Genomic DNA, 20,433 nt, shown 5'->3' on the forward strand with positions numbered 1-20,433 from the left:
AAGAGATATTTTAATCATCTTGTATCGTGGCAAACATTTTTAGGCCCCATAACAGCAATAGGAAAACAGAAAATGTGGGAAACCATTAGCTACTGAAAAAAAAAAAAAAAAAGTATAAAGGCCAAAGAGTTTTGCTTCTAATAAGCTATTCCAGAGCCTGTGACTGTGTCTTGTAGGCAAAGACCCTTTTAATTAAAGAGGGAGCTTGTAAACTTTTTTTGTAAGAAACCTCCAAAAAGTAAAATTTCAATAACTATCCAGAAAATCTGTAATTGTTGGTAAATTTTCAAAATAGATTTAGAAAATCTGCAGTTGTTTAAATGCTAATAGAACTATAAAAAGATTATTTTTTTTTTAATGCCTTAGCTTTTACATATGATCAAACAAGAGAGACCTAGATAGATTGGATCATTGGGCCAACATCAATGGCATGAGTTTCAACAAGGGCAAGTGCCAGGTTCTGCACTTGGGCCACAACAACCCCAAGCAGCGCTACAGGCTTGGGGAAGTATGGTTGGAAAGCTGCCTGGAAGAAAGAGACCTGGGGATTCTAATTTACAAGCGGCTGAATATGAGCCGGCAGTGTGCCCAGGTGGCCAAGAAAGCCAACGGCATCCTGGCTTGTATTAGAAATAGCGTGGCCAGCAGAAGTAGGGAGGTGATTGTTCCCCTGTACTCAGCGCTGGTGAGGCCACACCTCGAGTATTGTGTCCAGTTTTGGGCACCTCAATACAAGAGAGATATCGAGGTGCTGGAGCGAGTGCAGAGGGCAACGAAGCTGGTGAAGGGCCTGGAAAACAAATCATATGAAGAGCGGTTGAAGGAGCTGGGACTGTTTAGTATGAGGAAGAGGCGGCTGAGGGGAGACCTCATCACTCTCTACAACTACTTGAAAGGACACTGTAGAGAGGTTGGTGCTGGTCTCTTCTCACAGGTAATTAATGACAGAACAAGAGGGAATGGCTTCAAGCTCCAGCAGGGTAGGTTTAAACTGAGCATTAGGAAAGAATTTTTCACAGAAAGAGTGGTCGGGCATTGGAATAGGCTGCCCAGGGAGGTGGTTGAGTCACCATCCCTGGATGTGTTTAAGAGATGTTTAGATGTGGTGTTGGGGGATATGATATAGGGAAGAACTTTGTAGTGTAGGGTAGATGGTTGGACTTGATCCCAAGGGTCTTTTCCAACCTGGATGATTCTATGATTCTATATTCAGATCAACACCTGTTAACTACTATGGAAACTTAAATGTGTACTATGTGGACAGCTAACGTGTCCATAATTTGGGTGGCCCTTTGCTGGGCTTGATCCAGTATGCCCATATGTCGCTTGTACTGCTCTCATGAGACCCCACCTGGAGTACTGCATCCAGCTCTGGGGCACCCAATTTAAGATGGACATGGAACTGTTGGAACAGGTCCAGAGGAGGACTACAGAGATGATCAGAGGCCTGGAGCACCTCTCCTGTGAGGACAAGCTGAGAGAGTTGGGATTGTTCAGCCTGGAGAAGAGAAGGCTCTGGGGAGACCTTATTGAGGCTTTCCAGTACAAAAGGGGGGGGGCTACAGGAGAGATGGGGAGGGACTCTTTATGAGGGACTGTAGCGATAGGATGAGGTATAACAGTTTTGTTGTTTTTTTTTTCTAAGATGTACAGAGTTTGACTATTGCATTGATTGACTTTATGGAGCTCTGGTTAGGCAGCCATTATATTGCACAAATGTTGTCTATCAACTGAATTCACAACACAAATCATTCTATTGAAACTGGGTACCTAATTGACAGCCTTATAAAAGTAGAAAACAGTAACAGAACAGATAGACTGTAATAAAACATCTGATATAGCATCTCACAAAAGTTTTATTTGAAAAGTTAAATGAATTCAAATTGGCTTCCATTGAAGCATTAAACTATGAATTGAAAAGTGATGAAAAGCCATTAACCAAGTGAGATCAGAAGATTTGTTGCATCAGGTCAGGAGAAATGTTTTGCAGGCTGCCTCAGGAAAACATGTGAAGCTTGTGTTTATTCACCAGCTTCCTTCAAAGGGACTAGGGCAATCATAGAATGTTCATTACACCTGCACTCCCCATTAATCCCACTGGGAAAGCAAAACACCAACTCCAAGGACTTGATCCTGTAGGTCGCATACAACTTTGTGGCATGGGAATCTCTGCTGTGTTTTCAGCCACAGCTTTCTGCCATGACATTTTGGCTCTGTCATGATGGCTTAAGCAGTAAGCTTCTGACATTCAGATCTCCTCTCAAAACTTCTTTTCATCCTTACTTTTCTACAGATGTCATGAAGGCCATAAAGATACCTATCTGTTGAAGGACATCATGCAAGAGCAAGGGGCAATTCCTTCCAGCTCAGCTATGACTAGTCTGCCAAATGACCTTGGAAAAGTAGACCTGCACCCAAGAATAACGCTACTTAGCTTTTTTGAATTTTTAGTGAGTTACTGGTGAGAAGTGATAGATTTTATTACCATCACTCAGGCAAGATGGACACATCAGAAACATCATAAAGACCATAGTTTTTATCATTTTATTATTATTATTTTAAGTCTGGCCACAAATCTAAGGTGTTTTCCCTGATGACATCAAGATATTAAGTACATTTTAGTATAAAGTGAATGTTTTAATATCGCTATGCAATGTTTTTGCCACATATGGAACTGCACAAAAGGTGGATGTGGTCATTAACACCTATGTGTTGCAATGGTGACTAGAGCCACCCTGTCAAGAAACAAGAAAAATATATAGGTTCTCTCTTCATGCATCGTTCTCCTAACACTATACTTAAATTACTGATTTCTAGGAGCTTCCATGCCTGACACTCAAGAAAAATCAGCAGTCAGTGATTTCTGAGGAAATATTACAACTACTTATGTTCAAAAACACTGAAGTGCTACAGACTGATAAATTGGAAGGAAGGTCACTGAAACATCACAGATGGGATATTTATGTGCATTTCTAGGTGGTCCAAGTGACCAAGGGACTGTTAGAAATTAATGGGTCAGGAGAAAGGAGTGTTGAGGCTGAACATCAGGCAACATTTACCAGAAGTGTGGTCTGGTTAAGTCTTAGAATAAACTTCCACTAGGAGTTAAGTAACATGAAGTGTTACATATGGGCTGGGGAATCAAAGGCAGCAACAACTTTGTGAGGGAGTATTTGCAGAAAGAACAGTACCTTCATTATAGTCTCATTAGTTCACATTTTTAAAAGCATCCTACTGATTCACATAGAATATCTTTGTGGGGGGTCTCATCAGCAGATAGTATAGGTAACTATCTGAAAGCATCAATAAGAAAAAAAACACTTGGTGAGTCAGCAATTTCAGACCACAGATGCATTAATGAGAACAAAATATGTTTGCTTACATGCTGTTATGACAGTACATTTATCACTTGTGTTCAAGAAAGTAGGACTGGTGGAAGTCAGTGGTGGCTATCTGCACACCTTCAGAAGTATTAAAGGGATAGAAATAATTATTATGAGGCTTTCTTTAATCACAATTTCCCTACTCAGTCAAAAGATGAGTAAAACACTGAAAATAAAGAAAACCACCCTATTAGTATGCTTCAAATCACACTTGACAATGCTAACCACAATAAAAACAGGTCAGCTTTGATGGTCCTGGAGCGAGACAAACTGCTAGCTTTGCATCAATCTGTCTGCAGCAATCAGATGTTACCAGTTTATCAAGAGTGAAGAGTTTACAGATTTCCTGAGTGCCTTTACACCATGTTTCCCAACCATCTTATATACATAGTACAAGGTGGGGTGTGTGTGTGCACATGTGTACACATGTGAGAGTACCTGTATGTGTAAAGCCTATCTCCAAGTATGCCTTTCCACCAGGAAGCCTTTTTTCTTCAAAGCTCCAAGTTCTGAAATCATCTGGAAAAGTTTAAATCCAAAGAAAGATAGAAGTCAAAAGGGTCGAATAGCTAGCTTCCAAGTATTGCTTCATGCATAAGATCGTGCCAGCTTTCATTGAGTGCACAAGGTGAGGTATTTCAAACACTTTGCTTTATATTCATTGATTATCGACTTCAACCTCTGGCATCATTTAGCTTTCTGGAATCACGCAAGATTATATGTGCGCTATAGACTGATCAAATTGCTGAAAACACTGAAAAATTGATGTTTTAACTTACAGATGATTATGCATTGATAACAACCAAAGAGGTGAAAGAGCTGAGCAGCCTCTCCACTCAGAAAGTATAAGAGAAAGTTAGAACAAAGTTAGAAGACTTGCAACAGCTTTTATCAGCTGTTACTTTATCCTAGGTAAAGGAGTTTCCTAAAACCTTGTGGTAAGCTATGAGCAGCTGGCATCACCACCCTTCATGAGCAAAGGCACATTTATCAACACACAACACATTGCAACTTTGTTAAACTTGAAAAAGAAAAAAGTTACTTTCAAGAAGCACTCAAGTTTCATGAGCTCAGTAAAAAAAGTCTCCTGGAAATTTTTCTGAGATTAAAAAAAGCTGTTTTCTCCTCTGCAATGAATAGAAACCCTGAACTTTTGCTAATGGTCAACAGGAGTAATTTTTCACTCAAATCAGTTTGCTTGTTTCTGTATTGAATGAGCTCTCCTACGTAAGGAGTAGCAAGTAGGTATCATGGATCGTCGGGCTGCTAATAAGTGGCAGGAGTCATACAAACTTAGAAAGTAAGGAAAAGAGGAAAGAGTTTACATTACTTTTTTTTAGCCTAAAGGGAAGTTTTATTATAGAAAATAAAGACATTCTGACTTCTGATTTATGCTGGAATCAGATGAGAGGAAACCTCTGGCCTGCCTCCAGAGGAGTTACCCATAGAGTGTTCTGCTCTGCTACAGACAGGTGACCAGAGATGACCGTGTTGCAGGGGATCAACAAGCTCCTCTCCTCAGCGCTGTAATCAGCTGCAGGCTCCTAACCTGCTGCAGAAGGAAGTCTATTAACTCAATCCAGAGAGCGGATAAAAACAACTGTTCGCTTAACAGCAAGATCCCTGCTTTCCAGACTCTGAACTAGATCCGATCCATAGCCTACCTACAAGGAGAGGTAAAGGCAGGAGAAGAGCTCACAACAGCCCTGCGAGGCAGTCATATCCCTGCACTTTGGTCAGGCTGGCAGCACAATCACCGAGATCTCACCACTGTCCTCAGGCCACATACCACCCATTTCTTCCTGATGGAAGGCATCAACTCTCCCTCTTAATGGGGTTTTCCCTATTTACCCAGGCAATAACGTCATTATTTCAGCTATCCTTCATTAGCAATTAATATATTTGCAATATGTAACTGCCTTCTGCAATGTCTGTATCCCTCCCACTGGTTAGTTGCACCTAATTTGGTCAAGATGCTTGTTAAATCACTAAGCCCTGTGAGAAGGTCTGCGTATAGGAACCAGACCATGAGAGAATCAGCTTTAATTCCCAATGAGATGTTAACACATGATATTAATAAGAGGCTGTTTCTCTTCAGTATTGTGCTATCAGTTTTAAATAGTTGAGTTCTAATCTCGAAATCAATCATCTTCAAAATCACTATGCTTTATTCATCAATCAAAAGCATTTTTCTGTGGAAGCAGGAAGTATTATTTAGCAAGGAGGCAGCAATTTATAAACCTCTGGTTTTCTTTGGTTGCCTGAATTAAAGAAAAATTACGGTTCCTGCAGATGGCTATGGCATCACAACAGAGTTATATTGCAGAGTTCTGGTCTTTCTGGGGAAGGCCCCATGTTTATGAAGTCAGCTTAATGCAAGATTGAAGATCTGAAGGACCAACTATGGATGAATGTAACCTTGATTCCTTGATCAAATGTCCCAGCTTTGGGCTTTACCCTTGACAAGTCAATGAGTGCTGACCAGTGACCATAGAACACAGGATGTCAAACACCAGCTTCTAAAATGAAACTACATTTGTAACGTTAATTAAGAAATATGGCCTATTTTCATGTTTTTCAAATTAATATAGCACAGAAATACTCCAAAGATATTTGAATTGAGTGAATATAAAGCTCTTGAACTTTAAGGGGGAGAGTTTCAGAGGCACAAATGGCACTTAACTTCCAATTATGCCTTGGAAAATGTCCCGCTAATGGCTAATATAGCTGATTTATTTTCATAAACTTTAATTACTTCACACTTCTTTTTTTTTCACCGAACAGTATAATCAGTTCAACAGAGCAGTTCAAACACAAGGCGCAAACTAAAAAGATTTGCTCCAATGCCAGGTTTCCATATGCAAGTTCAAATTCCTTATCAGTTCTAATATTTAGACATCTAGTTAAGTTTGAATACTTGCAGTTGTTATAACATCTGGATACAACAGATGTACTAGTTTACATTAAATCTGTTTACTATATTTTAACTGGAAGAGATTTTATGAATGTTATTTGGATCGAATAATTTGGGATGAAGACCATGCTTTTATTTTGGCTAGTATAAAGTGAGGCACTTCTCATATTTTAGTAATACAAACAATAGTAGCAGCAAAGATCTGGCTCATTAAGTGTATTATTTTGACAGTTTGTAATACCAGTTCCTGGGATATCCAGCAGGATAGAACAGCAAGGAAAGAATGTGCAATTTTAGGTCTCCTTTTATGCTATTCCCTTGTGCTACAGATGCAGGCTGAGACATTTGGCAAGTATTCAGCCTGATTTAGTGGCAGATTTCTTAGAGGAAAAGTCCTGGTTTTTATTTATTTTAAAATATTAGGGTCTTAATTAAGGTGCTTTACCTGCCCTGAGGATTTCTGAGACCCTGCTCTGAGAGGCGAGGTGAGAGCAGGTGCTGTCTCCTAAAAAGCAAGAAAATATTGCCCTCTAGTGCTGAAAGCAAGCAGAGGATGCAGAGTCCACGAAGGGTTTTTAATTATTGTTTCCAAGATACCTGCCTATCTCATGCTAACAAAACAAAGTCTTGTTGCAATTAGCTGTTTTGTGGGCAGATTACCCACCCGGCAAGGCTGCCCTTCCCATGGAGAGCAATTCTCCTGAAGCCATAAACCCTCAGAGCCAGGCTGAGTGACTCATCAACGTCACCAAAACTGCAACACGGCCTCGCAGAGGATGCTTCACTTGATCCAGCTTTATCTTTTGATAAAAATCTTAATTGGAGGTTTAATAAGAAGTGAGATCCTAGCAAGCAGAGAGAACTGCAGGAAAAGGAAAGCACCAAAGAGGGGCAAATACACCTACAATTATCAGGATTATTTCAATATCCTAATGACAGCTGTGATTTCTTTTTCATTTCTTCTCTCATACATAAGATGTTATTAAATACAGAAAACTTCCCTCATTCCTATTGACTTCTTTCCATGGATGAACTACGCACTTTGCAGTAGTTCCTTTTGGCCAATTGCTGTGTGACAGGCAGCAGAGTCACTGATGGAGCAGCCCACAATACAGGGGTACGGATCTCCTAGTAAGCTTCCACCAAAGAAAAGTAAAGATAAAAACCTGAAAAGTCACAAATGGCCTCAGCAACAACTCCCTCTCTCTAAACTGCAGGGATGGCAACATGTCCTCTCATGACCCAGCAGACCTATTAATTCACAATTACTTCAGCACTCTGTTCATTGCTTGATAAGCTCCCACAAGCAGTAGAGTAATACTAGGACAGTGGTATACAAGGCATTTAAAGTAAAATTAAAAACTTTTCACTTGCATTTTTAAGATCCTGAACTGACACAATCAAGAGGTTGTCACGTCCCAAGGTTGAGGAGACTCATATTTGCCGATTTCCAATGTCAGAATTGAGGTGAAATGACACCAGAGCAGTCCAAACAACAATTAATGTTTATTAACCAAACTAACTTTGCTGAAATATAAGTAAACTTATGAATGCAAGCCTTACACCATGTCATTAAGCCACCATTTTGGAAAAATTAGGTAGTCAAAGAGGGAGAACAGGTAAAAGTTAAAAGGAAGAAAGAGAGATAGAGGGAGAGAAAGATCACCAGTCCCAGGTCCAGAGGTCCTGGAAGCTGGCTGGGGTTAGGAGGGTGGCCACCCTGGAGTCCTGAGTTACCCAGTGAGGACTCATAGCCCTGCAAGGTAAGGAAGGCGGCCCAGAAAAGTGCTGACTCACCAAGGCATCCAGTGTACCCGGAATGGGGCCAGGGCTGCTGCGCTCTCAGCCATGGGGTGCCAGGCTGGTCCTCTCCAGCCTGTTCACCCTTATTCCGTCAACACTCTTCATCGAGCGTTTGAGGAGGTTTCTTGTAGTCTGGGTCTCTACAGAGGTTCCTTAGAACTGTATGCCAGAGTAATAAAATATACGGCTTGGCAAATTTTTTCAATACCTTTCTTACAAGCATTTTCCAGGTTTAGGTGTAAAGCTGAAGATGAATGAAGGTTTTCAGAAAGAATTTCAAAAGCTTAATCTGATGTAATGGAGGAGGGCACACCAACTGACAAGTGTCTGCCTGGAAAGAGTGTTTCTTCCTTGCAGTTCAAAAATCATCCATTGTTTACAGTCTGACATTGTTCCAATAAGTATAATATAAATAATCCAGAAAGATGGTAATTTCTATTTAAATCCATAGATTTAGTTACTTTTAATTGCCTCCGAGTCATATGGTTACCAATGGCCATTTTTCCTGAATTTAGGTAGAACCACCAAGACTTGCACAAGGGCTTCAGAGCTGGCCAAGCTGTCAGGTTTAAACACCTCATTCTTCAGCCCAGCAGGGACAGACCAAAGCCGCAGTCCTTTAGCTGGAGGTGTCATGTCCAGGGCACACATCTACATTCCCATCCATGAAGAGATACATGTCCTCAAAAAGTTATGTTTAGACTTTATTTTTATACCCTAAGAATATGGGAGAACTGTTTAATGCAGCTTATCTTAATACATCAAGAAAGCAAGTGACACTGAGTGCTCCTTGAATTGTTCATAAACTTCCCTCTTAACTCAGATTACCAGTATCAATCACCGCCCTTAGTAATGTGTGTTTTTAATTGCTTTATGGATTTTATTTATTCTTCTTTTACTTCTTGTTGCAGATAATGTTAAGAGTCCTCTTCATTGATTATTGGCAGCTGCTGCATTCTGAGAAAACCTCTTTCAATTTAGCTTTCCGGATCCTTTGACTTCCCGCTCCAACAGCTTTAAAACCTCCCCGACAGCTTCATAAATGCACTGCAATGGTCACATGAATGTCTTGGGAGGGGAATCAGCACCTCCGCATCTCCTCATTCCTATGGCACTTTAGGGAGAGAGAACCAAAAAAGCGGCAAGTCCAACAGAAATTGGAAGTCCTGTGAAAGATGAATCTAATCGTGAAGCTCCGCAGAAGTTTCAGAATGCTAGTCATTCTCCTGGCAACCTTCTGCTTGGCAAGTATCGTCATTTCTGCCTATTACCTCTACACCGGCTACAAGCAGGAAATGGCCCTCGTGGAAACCACCGGAGAAGCGGAGTGTGAAGACCTCAAGCTTCTACCATACAGGTCTGTGGAGCTGAAAACAGCTAAGCCAATTGATCCATCTAAAACTGATCCCACTGTCCTCCTGTTCGTGGAAAGCCAGTACTCCCAGCTGGGGCAAGATATCATAGCCATCCTCGAGTCCAGCAGATTTCAGTACCATATGGTCATCGCACCAGCTAAGGGGGATATTCCCCCTCTCACAGAAAACGGAAGAGGAAAATACACGATTGTAATATACGAGAATATTTTGAAGTATGTATCCATGGACTCATGGAATAGAGAGCTTCTGGAAAAATACTGTGTGGAATACAGTGTTAGCATAATTGGTTTTCATAAAGCCAACGAGAACAGCGTCCCAAGTACAAAACTGAAAGGATTGCCATTACATCTTTACAATAACGTAGCCCTCAAAGACTGTGTGGTAAACTCTCAGTCTCCCTTGCTGCGCATTACCAAAGCACCAAGGCTTGAGAAAGGTCCGCTGCCTGGCGAAGACTGGTCAGTTTTCCAGTTTAACCATTCCACCTATCAACCTGTGCTTTTAACTGAACTGCAGACCTCCAGACAGCCCCCCGCGGGATTGCCAAAGGCTGCTCTGTATGCAACTGTCATCCAAGACTTGGGGCTTCATGACGGGATTCAAAGAGTCCTTTTTGGAAACAACCTGACCTTCTGGTTGCACAAACTGATCTTGATTGATGCCATCTCTTTCCTTTCGGGGAAGAAGCTCACACTGTCCTTGGATAGGTACATTCTGGTTGACATAGATGACATCTTTGTTGGGAAGGAGGGAACGAGGATGAACATCAACGATGTGAAGGTAAGGCAAGAATTGGGGGATATCATCCCAGACACGTGTATGTGCAAACGGGTGTATAAAAAAGAGACAAAACTTGAAAAAGCTGGCAAGCTCCATTTCCTAGTAAAGGCTGAAAGTGCACAAGCATAGCTAGCAGGTGTAGAAATCATAACCTTAGATTATTTTAAGAGTCTATTTACCCACATACATACAGAGATGCATTTATGTATATCCATTGATACATAGAGACGGTCTCAAGCAGTAATGCCTATAGTGAATGTACGGGCTGCCTCTTGCTTATATAGGTTGTGCTCAAGGGCTTCACCCAGAGCGCTTGGGTAACAAAGGAGACTTTTTACACCTCACATAACAGAGATCTTTCTTTAAACTAAATAAAAGGAAGGATCTATTTCTTGAGCAAGTTTGCTGCTGAGACACCTGAATTTTTTAGATAACAATCCATGTTTTACACAAATTAACACAATTTTTTCCCTGTATGCATACATTTCCCTATGTGCACACATATGTAGGTGACATATATAAAATACCATTTAGAGGCATTTTCTGTATTCCTTCTTTCACTATTTCTGAAAAGTAGACAGAGCAATAGAAGAAGGTTGTCTTTTTAAGTCTCACAGAACTATCACTATATTTAAAAAGAACAAAAAGAGCAAAGGAAAAAAAGCCTGAAAAAATTAGTTACATTTTGATTTACAAGAATTAGCAGGATATTTTTCATTAGCAGACTAGCAGATAAGCATTTAAAGTTACCAGTGACAGGATGGAAGCATAGCCTACACTTCAGCAAGCGTCATAACCATCTGATATGGCAAAAAGCCCTCAGACTGTTCTTTGGTGGCTCTTTCAAACTTATTTTCATAGTCTGTAGTATCCAGGGACACCATTAGATTTATTCAGAGTAATTTTCAAAGATGTGTGCAACTTGGAAAGAATAGACAGAACTCTGTAGCATGAAAGTTATTTCCTTGCAATTTTCAACATGTGGGAATCATCAGATTCAGAGATTAATTGAAGGTTCTAAGCATGCAACATCACATTCTCAAGCCTTTATTCTAGAAGGTTTTTTCCCTCTAAACACCCCGATGCTTTCACGAGCAATAAGCAAGCCTTTTGTTTTTAAACACAGATTTCTATTTTTTTTCTTAATTTTTATTTCCACTTTTACAACTTGTATATTCATCTGCCTCCTCATCCAGCTCATTCAGAGAGATATCAAAACACCCAGAAAAAGCAATAGTCTCATGTACTATTAAAACTATTTTGCACATCAGAACAGTTCAGATAATTCTATTAGCTAAACCAGGCGTATGAATGCTCATCGGGGCTGATTTCTAGCACCATGCACTCCAAGTGCCTGGCGTCTTGAGATCTGAGCGCTGTGCACAAGCTCAGTGATCAAGTGCTCTCTCTCCGGAAATATATGGTAAAATGCTCTGAGAAAGGGCTTATACACGAGAGGAAATTAACTGAAAAGGCAATTGTGGAACAAGTTTTTCAGCAATAGCTTTCCGCCTGCACATTTTTTAGAGCATCTTTTGCTGATGTGGTTTGCTCCACTAAGGAAGTCTAATATTCTACATTGGTTAAAAAGCCCCTATTATTATAAGAAGAGTGTCCACAGAGTCACTCAGAAACTCAAATCATGCTTTTGACTGGAATATCTCACTCGGAAGAAAAAAAACAAGTCATCTCCTTTATTATCCAGCCATCGACAACATTACTAGGAAAACCTTTCCACCTGTGGCTGGCAGAGCAGCTGTGCTTCATTGCTCATTATAGGAGACACAGCAGAAAACTCCAGATTCAGGGGCTTGAGTAGGAGCTGGATGGCAGAACAGTAGCTGTTAGAAGCATTCAGCGTCACTTTTATATGCTGCACACATTTACCCATCTGAAAACCCAGCAGTCCACACTGCTGAATATCTTGAAAATAACAAGAGAAAGCATCTGTTAGGATTCAGATGTTTTTTTAAGTTATTTTTTAAAGGAATGTGTGGTGAGTCTTCTTTTTATGGATTACGTTTGAGTCAAGGTATGAAGGGAAGCTTTCATTCTTCCCACATTTCTCCACTGCTAATTTAGAAGCGCACTTCCATCACAAAACCACCAATAGTGCCACTCACAAGATAAGTCAACTCTTCACCTCAAGCAAGAAATCATGCCAAAAACACCCACCATGGGGAGAAATCTTTTGCAGGCACAGGCTCAGAACCAACCTTCACATTAAGCACTCTTTTGGAGACAATAAAAAGTTTACCTCCCTTTTAGACAATGTTCACACGTAAATCAACTCTGCAACTTGACCATCCATTGATATTCTGCCCTTAGCATCATGGATTTAATTTCAAATCAGTTACTCGGTACAGATTTATTCCTCAAGGTATTTCGCAAACACTTGCTACACAAATCAGTCCATTCTTATAGAATGGACGTTCCCAGAATACATTAACATTTAAAACAGGATGCTTGCTAATGAACATAAAACCGAAATCAGAGTGTACTTTGGTTAGTTTACAGTAAAGTATAATTACAGCCAGTTAGAGAACAATCTCCCAAGTCACTTGGGGAAGGAGGCAATTAAGAACCAATGGGCCTGCCTTAAGGCAGAGCAGTTTCTTTGCTTGAAAGACAAAAATAGGAAAGGGAGACAATATTTAAGAGGCTGATATTTAAGTGATGTCAAAGCATTGCCATGCATTTTGAAGCAGTGTCTGTGGCCTGCTGCTCAGAAAGCTGCATTTTCACAGCAGTTGAGAGGCTGTTTCCGACACACCAAGGTACCGTGAGGTTTAGGGGCAGATTGTGCTTGTCCTGTAAGGGTATGATGATGTGGAAGTGGAAATGGCTCTGATAGATAGAAGGATTAGCACAGGCTCTTCTGTATGTTTTTCAACAAGAACATGGTAGAATTTGGACCATCTTCTTTCTTTCCTGAACTGCATATTCCAGGCATAGTTAGGACCAAAAACACTAACCAAAAAAAAAAAAAACCAACAAAAAAACACACACGCAAACCCCCAAACCACTCACTAAAAACCAAATCATCCCCCCAGTCCATATTTATAATGCCATGCACCTCAAAACTCACTTCATCCTGTCTCCTGCAATGCAAGTTTAAATCAGAAGCATCCCCAATGTAAAAGAAAATATTTGTTATTTATACGGTGCTTTCAAAAGCAAGAGAGCCATATAGAGCAGTGCTTGTAATGAAACAGTTTCTCAACACAGTACAATCCACCACGTTATGCCACATCACTATTTCTACTATTCCTTTAGTTCTCAGCATTTATCACTGCAAACAGCGTGGGTTCACTTTGCGGAGTTACACAGGCTCTCAGTCAGGCTCTCCTAAGGTGCCGCACACACCCATGTGCCTCGGGAATGCTTTCACACATGCCAGATTCCCAGACGTGTGCAAGAAAACTGCAAATGAACAGTTACACACCTCCTAAACTGTATGACAAATACAGCTAAATAACATCACTCCGTTACAGCTCTGAGACCTTTCTTTCCAGTGACCAAACATACAATGACTGCCAACCCAAAGGACACACGACTCGAAATGAGTCTTCTGATAACAGTATTTGTAGGTAACAATAAAAAGATAAGTAACACTGTTCCTGTGTAATTACTTCCTGCAACGCAAATGTTTTTATCCCCTCACAAAGCCATTTCTCAATTAGGCACTTCAGGGATATATATATATAGTTTTTATAAAGTGTGGTATTGGCTAGAGGAACGGAGATTAGAGAATGGAGTTATTATGGGCTCTGTTTACCACAAAAGATCTCCTAGTCCCTTGTATTATAGAATTTGTGCAAGGTCATATCTGTCTAAGTAATTAAACAGGAACTCAGCAGAGCCACAGAAAGCTATTTTCCCAAGCTTTGCAGAGATCCATCTTGAGCCTAGCAAGCCTCTGCAAATGAATTTCTCCCTTTCCCTCCTGCCTATGTATTATCTCACTGCTTGATTTTAGAAAGCAAGAGACTCAAGAATTCATCAGTTAATTTGCAGAATTACTGAATTCATGTACTTGCAAATTATATTGGTTCCCAGCACACAAGTCCAGGAACATTAACATTACTAATTTAGCCAAAAAAATTAGAAATGTCAGTTTATGCTGGGTCTGGGACTGCCATACAGAAAAAAAAAAGAAACTTTAAAGGTTAAAGTTTTGTATTAACTGCACAAACACACAGAGGTGCGTTACCCAAACAGGTAGTAAGAACTTGCTAAAGTTTTAGTGGGTTTTGGTTTGAGGTGGGGTTTTTTTGATTTTTTTTTTTTTTTTGCTATAGTATGAGCCAGTACAATATTTACTCACCGAGGAAGAGATCAGTGCAGCAACCATGACTTTTTCAACACCTTTCACAAATATGTTTTCTATTGTTAAACCTGTAAGAACACAATACAAGCTAAGGCCCTTACTCTTTAATAAGTGAAAAAAATAAAACAAAAAACATTATCCTTTCACTTCCTAGCATCCTCTTAACTCTTGAACTGCAGCACAACTTCCCTTCTAGCACCTTCTTCCAGGTGGACCCTCTCAGGAGCCACCTGCTTCCCTCTCTTCCCCCACTCTCCCAGCTGGAGCTGATAATCAAATAAAAATTGCTGGTCCCAGCACCATCGTATCACAAAACCCCTTTCTCTAAAAGCTACACTTCCCATTTCTGTATTTCCTCTAATTGCTGGTATAAGGGCAGGAGCACCCTTGTGCTTTCTGAGGTATTATAAAATGATGGAGCAATGCTTGGGAATGTCATTTGTGTTACTGTTGACTGCAGTCCCTCCTTCTCCTTGCAGCACCGAATAGCCCATCTGCATTTTGCCCTCTTCCACTGTAAGCTTCAGTCCACTTACTTCAGTGGAAATACGTTAGTCCCTGACACCTCCTCACTTCCACAAGTCTGCACTTTATCTTTGACCTTCACTGTCATTAAAATGCCTTGAACACTTAAAGGCTGTGATTTCCTCCTCATTTTAGTATTTTAAAGGCAAGAATTCATGTTGGAGTTGCATCTTTTCTGATAATTCCAAATTAAAGAGTATTGGCTCAGCAGGAGGCTGAGCTCAATAACTGAATCTCTCCAGCATATGCTTTTTCTGATCTTTCTGCAAGGACGATTGCTTTCACGTGGAATAATTAGAAATGTCTGGGCCACATCACCAGACATGGCAGAAGCACAGTCAGTACAAATCTGCACAGGGTGGGTAAAGCTCTCTGTGCTGCTGTGGGCAAACCCTCCTCCCCTGTCCATGCAAAGTCTATACGCCCTTTGAAAGAAGGAATTTAATAAACTGCTGTAGAGTAATGCTCATTTCTGCTTCAGCTCTGCTGGGATGCATTACCTCTCATGCTCTTTGGAGTTGGTGGTACAGACCCAAGCCAGGCATGTGGATGGGGAAGCTCTATTAAACGACAAGAACATGTTTCTGCATTCCTTCGCAGCATTTGGCATCTAGTGTCACGGAATACACCAGCTTTCTGTAGAAATTTGCCAGCAGTGCCAGCAGACCAGAATTGAGAATGAGGGAGGGTTATCATGGGTACTTGGATTTCTAACTCAGGTTTCTGAAGAGTTTCTCCGGATGCTCCACTCTCTTATACCTATTCTATGCTCACACCCAACTGTAGGGAAGATTATGATGGAAGTTACAGCAGCCCAATAACTCAATCTGCATCCAGTTACTTCCAAATGTATCAATCTCCAAAATCCACAGTGCTTGAGCAAAATTTGAAACTCTTGCTGCTCTAAATAGGCACTAGAAACAAATCTTTTTTTATCGTTCACTCGTTTGCAGCTTTTTCCTTCAGCATAAGCTGCAAACAGCAATCGCTTCCTTGCCGATAATGTAAAATATAATAGTCATCCCTACAGCCTTTTTATAATAATAAACTCCTGCCAGTAAAGTAACCACACCAATGGACAATACAGCAAGAAACTAAAACCAGAAGATGTATGAGCCTAGGAAGAGAGAGGAGACAGCCAAGCATTAGTCATTATAGGCCATGTTGCCCTTATGTCACCTTTTAAAGCACTTGAGAGTGGCAGTGAAGAACACAATGAAGAAAAATTCTGGAGTTCCCACTTTTTGATGCTCTTAAAGACTTTAAAAGTGAATTTAAAAAGCGGCTGAGAAGGTATTGTAAGAAAAATTTAATAATCAGACAATCTTTTTAAAAATGGGAGCATCTAGTCCATTCTGCCTCAGCAGAGATGACAGTTCATTCAATATTTTCCTTGTTTGGGTCTCTTGAATCACCCAACTCTTTCTGCAATAATTTGAGTGTTGAATATTGCTCAAGTGCCTTGTCAAGCTACATCATACAAAACGTTCCATACTTTTTTTCTTTCAATAAAGCCTGTTCTTTCATTCAGAATTTCAGTACTGATGTAGTTAAAAAATACAATTCCTTTACCATCAGCAAAAAAATTATTTTCCTCCTTGGCAGCCTAGTGGGTCAACTGTCTATCTGAGTACCCTGCCTGAATTATAAGAGATTTGGGGTTCCCTCATCTGCCAGGTTTCCCACTGAAGATATGGTAGGTCTTGACAGAGTTTTATATGGTCTTGCCAGAAAACAAATTATGGCAGCTCTAATTTTCTAGCTCTTTCATTTCATTATTTGAGACAAATATGTTCCTCTTTGTGTCCCAGTCATTAAAAGGGTACCTCTACCACATAGTCTAACCAAGATCTTCCTGAATGTTTGAAAACTCATTCAGTGTTCTTCTGTCCCAGAGGGCATGGTGATTTTTTGTCTGCAGGGCTACAAGACTCCAAGCAGTGCAATTTGATATTGTTTGTACAAACGTCACAGAATTATCACAAATCTGAACTGGTTTTTTCCAAGAAAATAAATTTAATATTTTACAAAGCAAGCACACAAGTTAAAAAAAAAAAAAAAACAAACCAGAGAAAAATCTTCCTTCGTTCCTCCAGCTTTTTAACTAGCTGTAAGAACTAGATAGAATTTAATTTTGAAAAAAGGTAACAATTCTGAAATTTTAAAAAACAGCACAATATCTTTTAAAATACGGAAAGGACAGGGGGTTTTAGTTATTGGTCTAATTCAGAAATATCTAGTGCTCACAGCCTGTGCTCAGCATCACTGTCTTGTGACGCATTCCTTTGTTTACACTTCCATTAATTTCCTGGATTGAATGTCTTGAATCCCTTCTCCAAAATAATTCTGAAGTCATAGGCTGTATCACGCTGGAGTATATTTCTAGGATATATGTGGTACTCTATTTAACTTAGCTTCATTTAATTTACTTAAATCGTGTTCATAACATTTAGGGAATCCGTAGGAACAAAAACCCATGGCTGCTTTATATCAGCCTCTCAAGAGGCCTCCATTAACCTGAGTTTTAAAACAATGCATATTAGTTAAAAAAAAAGCAATAACAATTGCTTCCTATATAGCAAAAGAACACTCTATGAAATGATCAAATACCTTTCTAGAAAGGGTAGCCAATGCAGACTTAAAGAGCAGTCATAATTATTGTCTTAAAAGCACTTGATGCAGCAATAAACACATTACCATGAATGCCATACATAATGCAGTTACTTTAGTAGCAGTGTTACTTAAGTAATTTTAAGTACGCCTTTGTCATCCAAATGTGAGCAGAAGAAACAACATTTGGAGCAAAAGCTCAATTTAGTATCATTAGCATTGTTCAAATTATTTGAAAATGGCAATGCTCAGGAAAATGTGTGAATAGATAGAAGGATGGACAAACAGATGAGATAATAGGGCAACAAGGATGATTCAAGGATTGGAGCATCTCCCTTATGAAGAAAGGCTGAGAGAGCTGGGACTCTTTAGCCTGGAGAAGAGAAGGCTGAGGGGAGACCTTATCAATGCTTATAAGTATCTAAAGGGTGGGTTGAAGGAGGAGGGAGACAGACTGTTCAGTGGTTGCCAGTGAGAGGATGAGGGGCAACGGGCACAAGCTGGAACATAGGAGGTTCCACTCAAATATGAGAAAAAACTTCTTCACAGTGAGGGTGACAGAGCCCTGGAACAGGCTGCCCAGGGAGGTTGTGGAGTCCCCTTCTTTGGAGATTTTCAAGACCCGCCTGGATGCAGTCCTGAGTAACATGCTCTGACATGCTCTGGGCAATCCTGCTCCAGCAGGGGAGTTGGACTAGATGATCTTTATGGTCCCTTCCTACTCTAAAAAATTCAGTGAAATTCAGTGAAATAGAGAAAATCTCAGAAAATAAGAACTTTGAAACTTAAAATATTTAGTGATAATTAACTAGGCATTTTCTACCCACCCCTGTATCATAGTGTAGTATGAAAATAACTCTTTGACTCTGTCTGGCTTCAAATTCTTAGACAGATCAATCGATCGATCGATTGATCAATCTACCCATATACATATATATGCATATGTTCACACAAACTATATCAAATCTTATGACCTTCTTGTCTCTTCTGTAAATACGGCCATAGACTCCTTCAATTAATACTTTTACTTCTATTGTTATACATGTCCACCTGTCTTCTTTCCATACAGGCAGATTAATGTAAGGGCTTTTAGGTAAAAGTTACCAAATTCCACCTTACAAAGAGGGCAGAATAAGAGTCTAGTAAGAGCTGCACCTCTAACATTGGGCTTGGTGTCCCTGTAGGCTGCAAAATTACTTTCTGGTAAATGGTCGGTGTTTATTAATTATCATTCCTGAAGGTAAACATCACACGCCAGCATGTGGAACTTCAAAACCGGTAAATCGGAAGCAGAATACGATGCCTTTGGTCAAAATCTAGGATGTGACCATTGCTTCAAGTAAGCTGTGCATTCATCTATGGGAAGATTTAGGTTTTCCCCGGAGGGCTGGGCAATTTTCATCAGGGTTTCCTTTTCCTCTGGACATACACAGAGTCCAAATACTTTTACAGAGACATAAGAACAAATGACCTTCTGACTCCATCGTTCAACATGAGTCATGCAGAGCTTGGAATAGTTAGAATGAGTCATATATTGCTTTCAGCAGAGTTTGTCGGAGAATAGTGCTTTGCATACAAACACATTGATTCATCTGGAGAAATTCACTTCACAAGAAACTATTTTATTTAGGAAATTTCATATGGTCTGTGTGTAGCTACTTTAATAAATAAACAAAAAAAAAAGAATTATTTCATTGAACATTTAAAATTGTGACAGTTTGATACAGTTATTTCACTGCTGAAGGGGATGTCTGTGCATCAGAGTTTATTGAGGTTTTTTTTGCAATGATCAGAAGCACACACACAAAGAATCAAATTTGATGAGAAAATCATCCTGTCTTTTATGTTTATGTCACCAGATAATATTCTGGTGGCAGGCCAAGCAAAAGAAGATAAAATCATGCAAAGCTTTCAGGGTTTGCTGTGAAAGCATGAGCTGTAATAAAACACTATATGACACATTGTGGTTTTCCATCAGATGCCAGCCAGTGAGACCTGATGGTGAGCTTTTGACCTATGATCATTGGCATGGCAACTCTCCAACCCTTTATGGAGACACAAATCAAGGCTCTCCAGTTTAAAACCAAGAGCACCGATGGCAAGTGATGGGTAAACCCTTCATTATTTGCTAGTGTTTAATGGGGCTCTCAAGAAGGTCTTATAGGTACACTTATCATAACTTCTGCCAGCTGCTGTGAACAGGTACACATCCGGGAGTCTTAGGCACCAAATGCTGTCTATCAGTATCTCGCTTTATACCAGACCGTTTGGCAACGCAGCATCTCTAGGACTTTCAAAGGATGATGGTAAGAAACTGCAGACGGTTGACTTTCCAGATGCCAGTCTCTAGAATAAGGCTAACATCTGTGCGCACCGGGTTAGGACTGCACCAGCTGTACTGACCGCTGATCCATCTGTCTGTATTGTCAAGTTCCAGTACACTTTATAGTTTCAGTTAATTCTAGGGGGCTTTTTTGTCATTGCCAAGATATATAGCAGGCTGAACCAAACACACATGGGAGATTGCCTTGTTCTCCATTCACATGGCCCATGCTACAGGTGCATGCCACTACCAGTGCCCCAGGAGGAGAGTTGGCCTGTTCTCGGTGCTCAGAGAGCAGGGCAGTGCTCACAGCCATAAGTATCAAGCCCTTTTTCAATTGCTTCTGTTCTCTCCATATTAGGGTTGATTGGGAGTATTTGTACCAAGAC

General features: G+C 40.2%; 1 protein-coding gene across 1 annotated transcript in view; it reads left to right on the forward strand.

The window, feature by feature from the left end:
• Nucleotides 1-9,275: 9,275 nt before the first annotated feature.
• The window catches only part of LOC141469697 (bifunctional heparan sulfate N-deacetylase/N-sulfotransferase 4), an 85,463-nt gene continuing 74,305 nt past the window's right edge, over nt 9,276-20,433 (forward strand). Inside the window, exon 1 of the mRNA XM_074155344.1 lies at nt 9,276-10,256. Within this exon, the coding sequence (XP_074011445.1) occupies nt 9,276-10,256 (981 nt within the window). The remainder of the gene's footprint in view (nt 10,257-20,433) is intronic.

Source organism: Numenius arquata, chromosome 10 (assembly GCF_964106895.1).
Source record: "Numenius arquata chromosome 10, bNumArq3.hap1.1, whole genome shotgun sequence".
Classification (NCBI taxonomy): domain Eukaryota; kingdom Metazoa; phylum Chordata; class Aves; order Charadriiformes; family Scolopacidae; genus Numenius; species Numenius arquata.